General features: G+C 46.8%; 1 protein-coding gene across 1 annotated transcript in view; it reads right to left on the bottom strand.

The window, feature by feature from the left end:
• Positions 1-3323: 3323 nt before the first annotated feature.
• Positions 3324-17686, bottom strand: part of LOC144136777 (uncharacterized) — an 88733-nt gene continuing 74370 nt past the window's right edge. The window contains exons 2-3 of the mRNA XM_077669398.1: positions 4340-4582; positions 3324-4225 (exon numbers count right to left, since the gene is read on the bottom strand). Of these exons, the coding sequence (XP_077525524.1) occupies positions 3704-4225; positions 4340-4432 (615 nt within the window). The 5' untranslated portion in view covers positions 4433-4582 and the 3' untranslated portion in view covers positions 3324-3703. The remainder of the gene's footprint in view (positions 4226-4339; positions 4583-17686) is intronic.

The raw sequence follows: 17686 nt of genomic DNA on the forward strand, positions 1-17686 counted from the left end.
ATACTCAAAGTACTGTCACGTAAACGTTGGAGTGCTGACAGGACAAGTCTTTTAAAAATTTATTGCTCCATGGTACGCTCTACCTTAGATTACGGATATATAGTTTACGGGTTAGCGAGGCCTTCGTATCTGAAACAACTAGATCCAATACATAATCTAGATATGCGTCTTTCCTTTGGTGTTTACAGGACGTCGCCCATGAATAGTCTTAATGTTGAAATCAACGAACCGTGACTTACAGACAGAAGAACTATGCTCACATGCTCATACATTTTAAAAATCTATTTTTTGCCCAAACACCTATGTTACCCCATGGTCACAAAGTGCCCATGTAGAACACTCTTTAACAACAAATCGCTAGCTATCAGGTCACTCCTCATGCGTTTTGAAGAGATTTGCCAAAACCTCGGCATATTAGATATATTACCTGACTTTGCTTTGATATTGTCAAATTTGTATGTTGCTGTTTGATTTTATTACAATTTTATTTTTGTCATATAGAAGTACATGGCACTGGAAGCAAGTAGTAATCACTGTCACAAGTAACACATATAGGCAGAGGTGTAACCCCCTGTACATTAAGAAACCCCATTGCAATTGTTGACACATGATATTAGTGTATTGCTTCATTATTTGAAAAAAGCCACATGCACTCTTTATTCACATGTTTATATCCTTTACTTTGTGTTACCATAGTATGACCTGCCAATTCTGTATACTGCATTTTTTGTGACAGCTGTACCGCTCACCTCCACGGTGCCTCAGAAATAGTAGGTATGTGAAATAAATAAAGAAACATGTCCGTTGGCAAAACGTAATGAGAACTACTTTCACAACAGCGCAATGACAATTGCAAACTAATGCACATTAGAAAGGATTTTCACCTCATACATATACAGAATATACAAAGGCGTTTACACACTGCATAATGTCACACAGGTCGCCTTTTGAACAGTATAAGACAAATTATGATGCCAATTAATTACATGTTTAAAGGTAAGGTTACAAAATTACACATCTCTCAGAATATCATTTCATCAAGTGCAATATTTTTCTTTTATACTGTTCAGCAACACAGGAAGATATTTGGTAACATTATGCAGTGTGTGTTAGCTGTATGCTTTTTCGTAAATTTCATTTTTCGAAAGCTCACCAGTTCATATATATAACTCATATATTGTAGTGTTTTTTTCTGAATCTGCAATATGGTGACGAAAGGGAGGGCTGCTTCTCTCTTTGCTTTCAAGGATCTTCCAAAAATTATTGAATATTTTTGAACATGGATTTCATCCATGTATAAGTATTCCTTTCTGGTACATTTCTCTTTGGCCTAATGCCTTTCAGTACCTTTAAATCATTGAATTCTACACAAGGTCTTTATGTATGTACTTTCTGTTCAGCTCCGTAAAGGCTGGTGTGTATTATTTAGCTTAGGCAGATATGACATTCAAGGAAATATAACTTGCAACTTGCCAATCTGGCCATTTGATTAGGTGCCGGTAACGGCGGTAATGTTACTGCAGCACGCTTTAGCCGTTTTTCACATCTGGTTAGGCGCACGCTATGCGCATGAGCTTCGATATATGTCTTGAGCTGGCTCCCAAATCGCTGCGTATTATGCAACCAGGCGCACGAGTAGACACAGTCGCGCACCTTGGCGTCGATGCAAACCGGGGCGGCAACATGTCTGAGCACGACTGCGTGTGACGACAAAAATCAATAACGGCTTGTTTCTTCTGTGAGTTTCTATGCATCTCCCTGCACGGTAGAGCGACCATTAGACCGGAAGGCGCGTGATGGCGCAACCTGCACCCTTGCTGTGATAGCTTGCTGTTTTGGTTTTCCGTCGCCACAGATGATGACGATTTCCAATTTATTAATGCGCAAGCGTTATATAACTCAGTTGTGTTCACAGATCTTGTCCACGAAATGGGTCCTACAGATGACGTCACTCATGATGAATAAATGTTTAAAAGTTTAATGATCTTTGATTTGTTGAGGCTTAAAGACCCATGCGACTAAGGCTATGAGGGACACCATAGTGAAGGGCTCCGGAAATTTCAGCCACCTGGAGTTCTTTAACGTGCAATGACATCGCACAGTACACAGGCCGCTAGAATTTCGCCTCCATCGAAATTCGACTGCCGCGTCTGGGATGGAACCCGCGTCTTTCGGGTCAGCAGCCATAACCACTGAGCCACCGCGGCGGCTGTACAAGTTTAATGATAATGGTAATAGATTAATGGTGTTATATGCTGTGATGAAGAATGATATCACATCGTTAATGAGTAAAATCAATTAAGAAGTTGATTACTACAATTGAGATATTTAATTAGTGAGATGAAAATGACAAATTGGAAAACAATGCCATCACTAATTAAGGGGAGTAATTGGTGGATAACGTGTCAAGGTGATGACGTCGCACAAAAACCATGTGACACGATGACTTGCAAAAAGTATGGCCATTTTTTTACCTACACTCGCTACACTAGTGTAGCCAGTGTAGCATGGGTCCATTTTTTTGCCAGTGTAGAGAAAGTGTAGCTCCGCCCACCTACACGGACTCATTTCTTTTACGCGTAGTGTAGCATGGTAACTACACTTTCTACACCGTTTTGTTTGGAGGTGTGGTGTAGGCTAGCGGACGAAAAAAGAAGGCGCGAGTTTCACAACGCCTTTTTGTGGCTGTAAATGTCGCGAGCAGCTGCAGCGCAGCCTCGCAAGTCTGTGAAGTCCGTCTGCCTGGACGATGGCAGCTTTATGGCGGTGCACCTACAAGACGGACAGCGGCAACCTTACCTTCTAGAAAGATAAAAACTGCTCACACGCAGAATGTGCGTATTTTAGTCTGCCGAACGCTACTTCACATTTAGGTAAGCCGCGTTCGTTCCGTACGTTGGAATCGGCGCTGTGCGACCCAAGGAAAAAATTTATTTTGCGTACATGGACATCCACGCATCTGTTTGTTAGTGCGAACCTGCCTATGCTTACAGTATCATCTTTATCAGTATCAGACTTTCTGCATAAGAAGGGAGATTGTTCAGGCTAGTGGGTAATTCACATGAGGTTCCATAGCGCAAAAGCAGGGACACGACAGAACACGAGCGCAATAAAGACATCCCCTTGATATTCTGTTTGGCTTACGAGTTCATTTTATGGGGTTTAACGTCCCGAAGCGACTCAGGCTATGAGGGATGACGTAGTAAAGGGCTCAAGAAATTTCTACCACCTCGGGGTCTTTAATGTGCACTGACATCGCACCGTACACGGGCTTCTAGAATTCGATCGCCACGGCCGAGATCGAACCCGCGTCTTTCGAGTCAGCAGCCGAACGCAATAAACCACTGTGCCACCGCGGCGGCTTGCCCTCGACATTCAGAGACTTCTTTCTGGACAGATCCTGTATTTATTCGAAAAACAGTGCTCCAGTAAATATCAGCAACAAATTGAAGAAAAAATCGGCATCAATAAAATCGGCGTCAAGAAATTAGGCGAAAATTTGAGCAATTCAGATCACGTTTAAACGATTAGACCATAAAGAATGTGACGCGTCCGCAAATATTTTTGCTCTTGAAGAGCAGGTGGCCGCCTATCTTCAGCTTCAAGTACATAATCCGCCAGCGGCGCGGCTGGGCGCAGAAGCCGCCCTGAGCTCGAACGCCAGCGCTTGCCTCATCTTCTGAAGACGATGAAGTGCGGCCCATCACTGACGCTTGAGTTCCTTCGCCTGTGCGGCGTCCTGCAGCCAACCCGCAAGCGACTCGCACGTACGCCTTGCGTGCGAGCCGTCGAATGCGACGGCCATATACCACAGGAGACGCGGCACGACGAAAGCAGGCACTGATGGTACTTCCGGAGCGGACCTAAAAGCATCAAGGTCTATCGCGCTGCAGAATCCTCGAGAGCCAGCCTCTAAGAGATCCAGGCGGAGGTCGACGAGGTGTTCCGCTTCTTCGGAGACCTGGAGGCAACCACGGGCGCCGGATTCATCGACAGCTGGGTCTCTCGGAAGACGGTGGTCTCGAGCAGCAGCGTGGCCGGAAGCCAGAAGCACGAGGTGGCTACCTTCTCCGCGGTGGCGGTGCGGACGCCGCGGACGCAGGCGGCGACCACGGCGTGCCAGGCGGCGACTGGGGCTATGACCGACCCGCTTGCCACGTTGACCAGCGCGGCCATTGACAGGTGCAGTCACCTCGCACTGTTCGAGCATGGCGAGATGGTTGGTCTGCGCAAGACAGAAACGGCGCTTAGACGACTCGGCGGAGAGCACAACGTATTCTATTATGTCGATGAGATTAACGCAAGCCAGAACCGCGCGAATAGTGCACGTAGAACGTACCTTGACCTCACTCCCTGGCTGCCCGGCTTGAAACATGACGGTGTGGTTCCACTGCTGTTGCAACTCCAAGCTGTAGGGGCGATGCGGCTTCATAGCCGGAGAGGAGACAGCAGCAGTTCCCAGTAGAACGCTGGCGTTCCGCGCTCGGGTACCACCGTGGGCTCGTGCGTCGTACGATGTTTCAAGAACGACTCCGCGCCAGTGGCAAGGGCCGACGTTGTCTGCGAGCGTCGCAGGTACCGCCTGTAATGGTTCAGCAGAGCCCTGGAACATCGTCGTGTTGCTTCGAGGTGGGGACTGCGAGACCTACCTTCGCCAGTGTCTTGGAGCAGTGCAGCAGCAGTGACGTGGCTCTTGGGGCTCGAAAACTGCGTCCAATTCGCAAGATGTTCGACGCGTGACTGGAGCTGAGGGTGACTCGATGACACGCACGCCGCGTGACATGTGCAGTGGCCGCGCCTGATTGGCCAAAACGCCGGAAGCGGATGTGTTACTTTGTATACTGCGAAAAGAGTCGAAGAAACTGGGTGGTGACGTCAAACCATGTAGTCGGAGAGGAGGTGGGGGGGGGGGTGGAGGCGCCTTTTTTTTTATGGAAATAAAACTTGTTTCAATCAATCAATCAAGGAAGATTTAGAGTAGAGACCGTGACGCATGGAGGAGGGAAAGCTCAGGAGAGGCCCTCGCTATCCGAGCTGCACGCCAAAAAGTTTGCCCGAAGTCACGTGTTTTCTCAAGGACCACTGGGAGTCTTTAGCAGACGGCGCAGCCAATGGTAACGCTGGACGCAGCGGCGTCGTCTTCTACATTGGGGCCTTTTTTTTTTTTTTACCTACACTGGCTACACGAGTGTAGCTAGTTTTTCGTGGTTTCATTTTTTTTTTTGCCAGTGTAGAAAAAGTGTAGCTCCGCCCATCTACACGGACGCATTTCTTTTACGCGTAGTGTAGCACGAGGACTACACGTTCCACACTTTTTTTTTTTTTGGAGGTGTAGGCTAGCAGACGGAAAAAGAAGGTGCGCGTTTCAAACAAAATAATAATTGGTTTTGGGGAGGGGGGCAAGGAAATGGCGCAGTATCTGTCCCGTATATCGTTGGACGCCTGAACTGCGCCATTAAGGAAAGGGATAAAGGAGGGAGTGAAGGGAGAAAGAGGTGCTGTAGTGGAGGGCTCCGGAATAATTTCGACCACCTGGGGATCTTTAACGGGCACTGACATCGCACAGCACACGGGCGTCTTAGCGTTTTGCCTCCATAAAAACGCAGCCGCCGCGGTCGGGTTCGAAGCCGGGAACTCCAGATCAGTTGCCGAGCGCCTTAACCACTGAGCCACAGCGGCGGGTCAAAAACGCACGTGAAAAATGTATTTTGCGTACATGGCCGTGTACACGTATCTATGTATGTTAGTGCGAAACTCCCTATAGGCTTACAGTACCGTCTTTCACGTCTGTGTATAAATAAGGCGGCGCCTCAAAGTGGTCGGTCAGGCCGCTGTCTGAGAGCGAAGGGACAGCCATCGAAAGTCGCACCCCATTTTCCGCTTATCGCCGGTTTCAACGCGACGCAGAACGCTGTTCTCCTAGTCACGGCTGAAGCATGGATGCTTTGTATTTCGCACGAGGAACTCTTCGCCGACCCTTCATCCGATGGTGAACTTACTGTGCAAGTAGCGACAGCTGCAGGGCAGACGATACAAGTTTGTGTGTTGCGGTCCATTTGAGACAAAACAAAAATGTCCTTTCCATTTCTCTACCGTAATGAACGCAACGGAAAAATGTTTTGCCATATATATTTCTTCATTTATTCTTATAATATATTATGACTAAAAAATTCAGAGGTTGTCGTCTGAGAGAAGAAAGGAAGAGAGAGGTGCCGTAGTGGAGGTCTGCGGTAATTAATTGCGACTACCTGGCGATCTTTAACGTGCATTGACATTGCACAGCACAAGGATGCCTTCGCGTTTCGTCTCCATCTAAACGCGGCCGCCGCGGTCGGGTTCGAAGGCGAAACGCAAAAAAGTCACCCGTGTGGTAGACATCATACCAGGGCCCTCCACTATGGCATCTATTTTTCTCGTTATTCTTTCATTTCCAGCTTCCTCCCGTTCCTCACGGCGCGGTTGAGGTGTCCAGAGAGAAGCGAAGCAGTTAATGCGCCTTTCATTTAAAAATTGGTTTTTGAGGAAAAGAAACGACGCAGTAACTACCTCACATATATCGGTAACACACCCGAACCGCGCCGTGAGGGAAGAGATAAAGGAGGGAGTCAAAGAAGAAAGGAAGAGGTGTCGTAGTGGAGGCCTCCGGAATAATTTCTACCACCTGGGGATCTTTAAAGTGCACTGACATCGCACAGCCCGCCTTATTCACATGAAGGATGCCTGCCTTATTCACATGGGTTCTGATTGAACTCACTTCAATGCGGGGAAAAATTAAATGAATCCATGCCCAGAGCAATGCAGAAGTTGGGTTTAAGAAATCTGCTCGGGATGAAGATACAGGAGAAACTGTGTTTTATCCGAGAACGAAGAGCCTAGCTTGTCAAGAAAAACAAGAGCAGCGACGCCAGGGACGTTCCTGCACATGACATATGACCCGTAGTGGTGGTAGTGGTTTTATTAAAAATAATAGTAAAAAGGAAGTAAAAGATTTTTGCTAGCCCCGGCGTCTGTCATCGATACTGAAGCACCAAAGTACCATATTTGCGCGATTCTAACGAAATGAATGAATAATAATAATAATTGGTTTTTGGGGAAAGGAAATGGCGCACTATCTGTCTCACATATCGTTGGACACCTGAACCGCGCCGTAAGGGAAGGGATAAAGGAGGGAGTGAAAGAACAAAGAGGTGCCCGTAGTGGAGGATTCCGGAATAATTTTGACCACCTGGGGATCCTTAACGTGCATTGACATCACACAGCACACGGGCGCCTTAGCGTTTTGCCTCCATAAAAACACAGCCGCGGTTGGGTTCGAACCCAGGATCTCCGAATCAGTAGCCGAGCGCCTAACTACTGAAAATTGGATTTTGGGGAAAGGAAATAGCGCAGTATCTGTCTCACATATCTCGGTGGACACCCAGACCGCGCCGTATGGGAACGAGCTCCTGTTTTCAGTTTAAATAGGCGCTCAAATTTCCTTGCAAGTAAGAGTCAGTTTAATAATTAATTATTGGTTTGTGGGGAAAAGAAATGGCGCAGTATGTGTTTCATATATCATTGGACACCTGAGCCGCACCGTAAGGGAAGGGATAAAGGAGGGAGTGAAAGAAGAATCTGACTCTAATACTGATCTGGAGTTCCCGGGTTCGAACCCGACCGCGGCGGCTACGTTTTTATGGAGACAAAACGCCAAGGCGCCCTGTACTGTGCGATGTCAGTGCACGTTGAAGATTCCCAGGTGGTCGAAATTATTCAGGAGCCCTCCACTGCGGCACCTCTTTCTTTCTTCTTTCACTCCCTCCTTTTCCCTTCCCTTACAGCGCGGTTCAGGTGTCCGACGATATATGAGACAGATGCTGTGCCATTTCCTTTCCCCCAAACCAATTATTATTATTATTATTATTATTATTATTCCCCGTGCTTGAAGCCTCGCTTGCGGGGTACCTCAAGGAATAGCGAATTAGCCAGGTGCCCTTCTCTTCAGATGCAATCAAGGCGAAGGCTCTTCAGCTAGCGAGGCAGCGCAATATTCCAAGGTACTGCTTCAAAGTCAGCGGGAGCTAGATCACCAAATTTACGAAGAGGAAGGGCTTTTATCTGGGGCGGCGAAAGAACATTTGCCAATGACTCCCGAAAGCCTACGACGAAAAATCGATCGCTTTTGAGCGGCTCGTGATTTTCGCCGTTCGCATGATTACACTAAAAGTAACATCGGGAACGCCGATCAAACACCATATTCGATATGCCGTCGAGCTATACGGCGGAGTCGACAGGCGCCAAGCAGGAGCGAATACTCACGCCAGGGAATGAAAAAAGAATCGGTGTCTGCCATGCTCCGTTGCACAGCAGACGGGAACAAGTTGAGTCCATATTTGATCAGAGGAAAATGGTACCGGTGGACACACTAACATTCCCTGGCAATGTTGTTGCCCGCGTACGCCCTAAGTGGTGGACGGACACCGATCTTATATGATCGACTGGATCGACTCTGTGTGGAAGAGGCCTGGCGCTATCCTTGGCGTGCGCGCTATGCCAGTGCTTCTTCTTCATCATCATCATCATCATTTATTTTTCCTTAAAGGCCCCAATGGGGCATTACATAAAGGGGGGAAACAAATGATAACGGGTCACAAAGGTAGAACAAAAATATAAATGGCAAGCACAAATAAACACAGTAAAAGCATTGAAATTAACCAGGCAATAAATAGGTAAATAAAAAGGCTTTCTACAGGAATTAAGGAGAGAAATAAGCAATCAATAAGTGTTTAAATTTTTACTTAGTTGGTTTCATTGGCAATACCGCCAGGGAGTACATTCCACTCGAATATAACAGCTGTGTGGCAAAAAGGAATTACTGAAAGCGTTAGTGGTACCATGAATACTCCAAAGACTTGCAATTAAACGAACGTCGGAAGGATCTCAAGGGGCGCAGAATAAGGCTCTCACGTAATTGCGGGAAATTATGATAAAGTTTGGGAAATAGGCAAATTCTTGCCATCTCACGCCCTGATGGGGTGGGGGGGGGGGGAGTTAGACCAATGGAAGATTTTATATTAGTAACGCTCAGCCGAGAATCATATTTGGATGTTATGAAACGAGCAACTCGGTTTTGGACTGCTTCTAACGCCTGGATTAGGTATTCTTGATGGGAGTTCGAAATAGTCGATGCATATTCAAGTTTGGTAAGGATGAATGTTTCATATGTGATTAGTCTAACCGTGGGCGGAGAAAATGTGAGAGGTCGTCTGATTAAACCTATTGATTTGCAAAACACGTGCAGCAAGTGACTTGGTGTGCTTTGACCAGTTCAGATTATTTGTTATTTCGACGCCAAGATACCTGTAAGATTCAACTTGCGATAGCACTGTCGTGTTTAGCGAAAATGAGTAGAGCAAGAAAGATCGTTTCCGGGACACGTGCATAAACTTACATTCAGTCACATTCAACTTCATGAACCAGGTAAAGCAACAGTTTTGGATTAAGTTTAAGTTGTCCTGCAGCAGAGACTGATCACTATTAGTGCAAATACGACGGTAGAGAACACAGTCATCTGCGAAAAGACGAATGGATGACGAAATTCCAGTAGGTAAGTTATTAATAAAGAATATAAACAGAAGCGGGCCAAGAACTGATCACTGAGGGACTCCAGAGGTAACATTTGGAGCGGCGGAAGGATGACTATCAATGACGGTGTACTGCGAACGATTAGATAAAAAAACAGTGAATCCATGATAATACTAGTGGCTCCGCGAACAGGCAGGAATGTTTGGTCATGAGGCGCTGGTGCGGAACGTGCTCAAAAGCCTTAGAAGAATAGAGGTAAATTATGCCTGTGGAGGTGCGTCAGTCGTGAATTCGAAAAGCTGTGTTTCGCATGAATAACCAGAACGAAATCCGTGTTGGTTAGAGAAGAAAGAGCAACTATTATCTAGGTGCGTTGCAATGTGAGAATAAATTTTATGTTCGATTAACTTGCATGCAATGCCCGTTAGCGAGATAGGTAGATAATTGCATGGATCGGAGCGGTTCCCTGCTTTAAAGGTCGGTACAACTCTGCTTAACTTCCACTTGCACGGGAATTTAGCAAGATGTTAGTTTGGTACCTTTAAGAATCTTAGCAGCTATGTTGTCGGGCCCAGGGGCACTGGATACCTTTAAGTTATCTATTAATTTGCATATTCCATCAACTGAGATATCATCTGGCGGCATTTGACTCTTTTATATGCCATATAACTGAGCGCGTAAAGGAAAGCTTGCGGCCTGCCACATCGAGTTCGGGAAACTAATTCTTAACGGTATGACGTCCCAAGTTCAGCATCGCGGTGTCTCTTTAAATAAACCGATCAGTGATCGCGTACGCACAGCGTACGACTGCGTTGGAATCTTGCAGACCATCACCCCAGCGGGCCGACCTCACAAGATCGACACTTGCAGACATCGCAAGGTGGGTGTACGGTGCTTGCAAGACACTCCCGCAGGCAACGCTAGCCCATTCGTTCAAAAAATGTGGGATCTCAAACGCTCATAGTTTTTCAGCGCAACGGCACACAGGCAAAGAAAAAGAAAAAAGAAGGAAGAGAAGAAGGACGAACACAGCGCTGACCAACCTTCCGCCAGTCTTGCAGCTGCAGTCTTGCAGACCAGCATTGCAAGAGCGACGTATCGTGCTAGGTTCCTGGCATTCTGCATAAAGAAGAGAGTGACGCCCGCAGAAGTGAGTGCCTTGTTTGGTGCAGTTCCGCCGTCGTGGGGGCATGTGAAACGCGTTTGCAAACTCTTAAGGTCTGAACTGTGGAGACAAGTAAGGTCAGCGCTGTGTTCGTCCTTCTTCTTTTCTTTGGCTGTGTGCCGTTGCGCTGAAAAACTATGAGCTTCAATCGAGAATACCAACTAGCCCAAAACTAACTCTACTGAAGTACATTTCAAGCACCCTGTATGGAAGCGAGGACGATTTTCTGCGGTCAGTGAACAGCGAGAAAGAGCTGTCGTCGTACTCTGACGGCGAGGAGCCTAGAGAACGCGTATGCGCTGATTTGCGTTGCCCCGCCGCGGTGGCTCAGTGGTTAGGGCGCTCGACTACTGATCCGGATTTCCCGGGATCGAACCCGACCGCGGCGGCTGCGTTTTTATGGATGAAAAACGCTAAGGCTCCCGTGTGCTGTGCAATGTCAGTGCACGTTAAAGATCCCCAGGTGGTCTAAATTATTCCGGAGCCCTCCACTACGGCACCTCTCTCTTGCTTTCTTCTTTCACTCCCTCCTTTTCCCTTCCCTTACGGCGCGGTTCAGGTGTCCAACAATATATGAGACAGATACTGCGCCATTTCCTTTCCCTCCAAAAACCAATTATATATTATATGATTTGCGTTTCATCAATTTTTGTTCTTGTTATTGAGGCATCTGCTCACTCCACATTATGTATTGTCCGTGGTAGAATCGGCCACTGCGACTGAGCCATCGCGATGGTTGCCATGGCGCTGTGGACCGATTTTTACTCTTCAGCAGGCCCACACACAGGCTTCCATCGTTACCGACACAGAGCCCCGTGGAGCACTGTTATCTCTTTAAAAGTTTGCTGCGGCGCGTGGCCCTCAGGAACCAACGAAAGCATGCAGAGCAGTGCAGTGGAGGTACGGGGCAACCATGGTTCGAGGAGCGGCGCTGAACTTCAAAATTTTTTTTCTCGCTTAAAACAAAAAAGGCTCCAATGAAAATCCCTGAAAGAAGTTTCAATGAAGCTAGCTATCAATTGGGCTACATTTCATATTTTTACTGGGAACGCCTCTGTACGAAATTTATGGCCGAACACGTGGCACAACGCACTTTTTCTAATTTCGACATTTTTTCTGAAGTTTGTTGTTTTGCAATATAGTTTAAACCTTTTAATAATATAGTACATGTTATGTAGAAGCACCGGAACATTTGACGTTTCTCCCTAATGTCGCAAAAAGTATGAAAAATTAGCAAAAACCACATTTCTGGGAGAAAATAATAAATTATTACAACAAAAAAACTTTGTGAGAAAAATGTATTTGCTGTGCAGTAAGAAACCGCAATGCACATGCATTATCTCTACAAACTTTTAGAGCGCTAAAGTAAAATATTTAATTTTTTAAAATTTTTCAGTGAGACCAACTTTTACACTTCTCTGAAAATTTCAAAGCGCTGTCACATGAACAGGAAATGTTTCCCCAAAATTATTAAGGGTAATTACCTTAAACCGTTGAAAAAGCACCCACAAATTTTATGGACAAGATCGGAGGAGGTCGAGCGGTTACTCTGGTAAGTTTGATATGGAATGACTGATGTCTTAACGCAGAGCCACCGTGCGGTAAAGCTAGGGGTTGGACATTTCGGTTGAAATCAAAAAGAAAAAAGATAAAAATACGCCGAATTCACTTTTAGAATTTCGGTTTTAACCGAAAAAGGTCAGAAATCTTGGCACGCAAGGCATAGATAGCTGTTGAATGCGAGTTATACTCAGTCGAAACTTTAATTAAGTAAGCAGGAAACCAGGGGCACGATGCGACGATGCTGTTATTGGATAAGAAGCGCATCTGTGGGATTTGAGACGTTGCTCGGCTAGTTTACACGCCTCTGACGGCCGCGAAGCCCCACCTCCTGGCGGCCTGCTAGCTAAGCACAGTTTATTCACTCTGATCACCTGCTTAGAGCAGTTAGCCGACAAAGTAGGTTAATGAACGGCATGCAGGACACTAAAACAAAACTGTGCATGGGCATCACTAAAAAGTATGTTCTGGCTACCGCGACAATTGGTCGGCAGTTCCATCGCTGCCATCAATACGCAGACCACGTGATGCCCCACCTTTGCGCACAACACAGCGCGACAAACCAACTCTCACATATCAACCTAGTTCTTAGAAGTGAACTTCTAGTTGCATTTTTGTCTACCGGCTGTCTCGTTTAACTTGAGATACCCTTTTAATGACGATAGGAATTTCTTATGTAAGCACAGCTCCAAATACTACCATTTGCACGCTGATTACTGGTAAGCAAATTGGTCATGATGACGAAATCACCCAGACAGACTTCAACTGAATTTTGACCACAGTGGATTGCTGCAATTAATCACCGAAAAAATTCAGCATATTTCATTTGTCGGAAATAACAATCGCAGAAAACAAAAAAAAACGGAACTTGGGCTCTGAAATGAACACCGAAAAAATGTCCGCCGAATTTTCGAAAAATAAAAACAGGAAAGTCTAACCCCTAGGTATAGCGAAAGAAAACGACAGCCACGGTTTGCGCGGCGCTAGAACCTTCGCGGGGCCTAATTTAGAGGAGCAGCCACGTGCGCACGTCAGCTCTGGCAGAGCTACGGCCGGCGAAGAAGCTATCGGCCGCCGCCGCCGCGCTCGATAGCGTGAAAGTCGGCGTCGCCTCAGAGAGGCCCTCGCCGTGCACGAAAGCAAAGAAGAAAGAAGCTGCAAAATATCGCCTGCCGTTACCGTACGTACTTAGCGCAACACAGCGCGCCTATATTTACTGTAGCTGCTCTGCGCTGTGTAAGCAAAAAAGCAGCGCAGCACAGTACAGCGCGCAGTAAACCGGCTCTTGGCGGAAATTTATGCGCTAAGCAGCGAAGCTTAGCCCTGCCTGGTTTGTTTGTTTTTAGGCGATTCCTGTGTCAGACATTGAACTCAGCCATCCCATGTTTTGTTTGGTTTATGGGGGTTTAACGTCCCAAAGCGACCCAGGCTATGAGAGATGCCGTAGTGAAGGGCTCCGGAAATTTCGACCACCTGGGGATCTTTAACGTGCACTGACATCGCACAGCACACGGGCCTCTGGAACTTCGCCTCCATCGAAATTCGACTGCCGCCGCCGGGATCGAACCCGCATCTTCCGGGCCGGCAGCCGAGCGCCATAACCACTCAGCCACCGCGGCGGCTCCCATGTTTTGTATCAGGTCGTCGGTGCTCTCATTCTTCTCGTGGGGTTCATCAATGCCGGCCTTGTCATCCTCTACGATTCATGCGATATGTTAGCCTGTAGATCCCGTAAGCCAGTGGCTACAGCCTGAAGGCTCCTCACAACTCCCCATCCATCTCAATGCGCCTCACATCTCCCTGCATGGCCTTCATGTCGGTCTTGTGACCACAGGGCTTCGCGTCCAGCATATATGTTTGAGGCTTTTTCGATATTTTCACCTTTTAAGCTTTAAGACGCTTTTCCTGTAGCTTTGTTTGCTTCCACATCTTCTAAAAAAAAGGTCAATATAATCGGCACAATTGTTCTCCTCCTTTTTGGAAAGGACATGGTTTGTACCTTTGGCCTGATGTGCTGCTACCTTGCCTGGTGCCCTGTCCGCAGTTATTCTTAGTTGCTTGAATTCACTAAGTTGCGCCTTCATCTCAAGTATGCAGCAGCTACGTTCTCCTACAGTGCACATGTGTTCTTGTTCCTGCAGATTTTCTTTGGTTTTGTTCTGGAAGGCTTCATTTTGGGTGGGGCTGCTAGTCCTGGTCAGAAAGTCACCTCACTGAAGAAAGGTTTTAGGTTGCTGCCGAGCTTGGAATATCTATTCGACTAGCGAGAAACTTTAGGGGCATTGAAATTACGCCTTAGCCTCGATACTTTGGTCCTGGTTCATTTGTGATTGACTTACTGTTAGGCTTTCAGTGTGCGATGAAATAGTGGCTAAGCAGAAATCGCATTTGGATACAGTCTCAGGCGAGGCAGCACTTCACGCAAGCAGACTGCGCACAAGGCTATACCTGAAGGATGCTGATCGATGTTCGTATCATGCTGTCGTGATCCGCTTAAGACAATTCACCAACCAGCTGAGAAGGAACCGCCTTCAGCAGCTCTTTTCGGGAGATCCCTTCACGGCACCACGGTGTACAGCCTTTGTGGACAACAATCATACCACCAGGGCTCCTCCTCGACCATGCAGTGCGGCTCGTTTTAAATCACCAGCGCTCTCTCCTTGTTAAAGAAAGCATCCTGCGCGACTGAGTATCGAACCCTGTCACTTGTATATTTTTCACAACAGTAACCTCATGTGTGCTTTCTATTCGGAAAGTGTCGCTAATACAGCATGGTGCTTCAAGCGGCGTAGTTCCGTTCTCAGGGGTGAAATTATGTTGCCCTTGACCGTTTTGTGTTGATTTACATATAATGCGGCTTACTTGCAAGCAGCGGGACAGGCGAAACGCTTGCAAACTGGTCCAACAAAGCAAATTTATTCTAAAAAACAATAAAAAAACATCGCTGTTTGGTTGGTGACCCGATGCACCAAAGCAAGTCATAAAATCGGGTACTAGATGTAGCATGTGCTTAGGCAAAGAATGTTGCCCATTTTGCCCGTTACGATTCCAACCATCCTTGCAGTAACCTACAGTGGCGCATATACGATACTTCCCTTGGTGTCAGGTCAACATGTTAATACTTCCATGTCCGCCTCTTTCTCTATCCCTACCGATCGGACACTTCCTGTCCCAATTGGCCCTGTTACTATGCAGACCTGGCCCATTGCCTCTTCTACTGCCCGGCTGCTCAGCAGTCGGGTTCCTATCCGTCCCCTTCTCCATCCATCGCCACATCGCTCGACTGGCTTGGCGCTGAAGGGGAAGAAGAACAGCGACGTCTGGTCGCCCAGGCGGTCGACTTGCTCGCCCTGCAAATTATGGCCGAATAAAGCTCTACTACTACTACTACTACTACTACTACTACTACTACTACTACTACTACTACTACTACTACTACTACTACAACTACTACTACTACTACTATACTACTGCTACCACTGCTACAACTACCACTATTACTACGACTATACTACTTCTACGCGTAACGCGATTTTCTTCCACGTTTAAACATATATATTTTCCTCGTGCTAAAACGAAACACGCCTTTCATGTACCGTGAATGCAAATTCTCAATTTCCATAGATGGCCATGCAAACCCCCACGTTGTACAAGAGGCCGCTATATGGGTTTGTCAAGAGTACAACCTAACAGACATGTTCCCGGCGAAGGTAGTTGCTTCTGGCCAAGGAATATACAACCTTTGTCCGTAAAGTTTCGAGACTGATTTATTTTCTTTTCTAGAAATGATTCCCAAAAACAAATGTTGCCGCTTATGTGTGCGCCATCTTTTCGGGCTAACCTTAGCTATTGATGTTAATTGCTGTGGCAGCCGCTAGGTGCCACTACATGTAGGAAAATACGTTGACACTAGTGATCTGCGCATTCTACTGTGAGTGAATATGGAGAGATGGACGTCCACATCGAACAGCGTGTAAACATAAAGTTCTCTGTGAAGTTTGGCAAGACAGCCACACAGACGTATGAGCTCCTTCGTGACGCCTACAGCAAAGAGACGTTATCGCGGGCGCGAGATTTAGAGTGGCACAAGAGGTTCGTTTCGGGGAGAACGTCGGTGGAAGACGACACATGGCAGTGGCGCCCTTCAACCTCACGGACTCCATTTCTCCGTTCTGCCTGATATCCTTTATTTCCGCTGCCCCAGCTCAGGTGCCTAAGTATCGATGGCAGATGCCGGGGCTAGCAAAAATGCTTTTCCTTCCTTTTTACTATTATTTTTAATAAAACCACTACCACCACCAACCAGAACCCCGTTTCCGGTTTGTCACGTAGCTCTTTCTCCCGAGATCTGTCTTCTCCTGATCAATAAGCGCGTCGATTTGGTCACCGCCAAAAGAACATATTTCTTTTGCTAGACATACCCGCAAAACTTAGATATCGAGAGCAATCTGCTTGTCGGTAACAGAGGGGTAACAATTAACATCTGGAGCGGGCTACCAGTGAGCGAAATGCAGGCCGAGATGCGTGTATACGCGCCCTCTATCCTCAGTGTTGCTGCTTTCCAGAATCACTCACGAATCGCGACGCTTTTTCTCAATTGCATAGTTCGCCCACTTACAAGCTTATCAAGGTGACAGTTTACTGGAGTATTTACTAAGCTGCAGTGCGCAGGCACCGAACGAAAATGCATCTCCTCTGGTGCGCCTGCAGTAGGTAGCCGTCGCTAGCATGAGGCTTCTCCACTGAGCGAACGACGGCGGTCCTCAACGCGATGCCTCGTCGTGTCGCTCTCTTTTTCGCGCTCGTTCAGGCCCGCAGATACCAGCTTTCAATGACCTGTTGATGAACTATAGCGAAAGCAGGAAGGCAGCTAAGAGTGAGACTGCACAGTTTAATTAGCATTTGTACAGGAGCTGGAAAAAGCGTATGACAATGTGCCATCCGGCTGCTTTATAAAAGTCTGTGCGCCTCTTTAAGGCACTCCAGTAGGTTGGTCTTAAGGCTATGCGCGAATTTCGGTTATCCTTCACTGTCGCTTTCACTTGCGATTCTAAACCGTTGGCGGAAGGCTTCGACCGAAAGTCTTTATTTTTCAGAAGGCTGGCTTTGATTTCTTTGTAATCGGCTGCCTTCTTCGCACTAACCCTCATGATAATATCAGCTACTTCACAGGGCAAGATGGTCAGAAGCAGTTGTGGCCAGGTGTTGTTAGCGAATTTTGATGTTCACAATTCTCTCAAAACTTTGTACGAGATATCTGATGTCCGGTCCAAATTTATATTGCTAAGATCGGGAACCTCGCTGTCTATATATACGAAAGGAATTCCACACGAAACCTCTTGGGTCCCCAGCAGACGAGTTAACAAGGACGAGTCAACTGCTATGTTTGAAATTTCG

The sequence above is a fragment of the Amblyomma americanum genome, chromosome 1 (assembly GCF_052857255.1).
Source record: "Amblyomma americanum isolate KBUSLIRL-KWMA chromosome 1, ASM5285725v1, whole genome shotgun sequence".
NCBI classification, from domain to species: domain Eukaryota; kingdom Metazoa; phylum Arthropoda; class Arachnida; order Ixodida; family Ixodidae; genus Amblyomma; species Amblyomma americanum.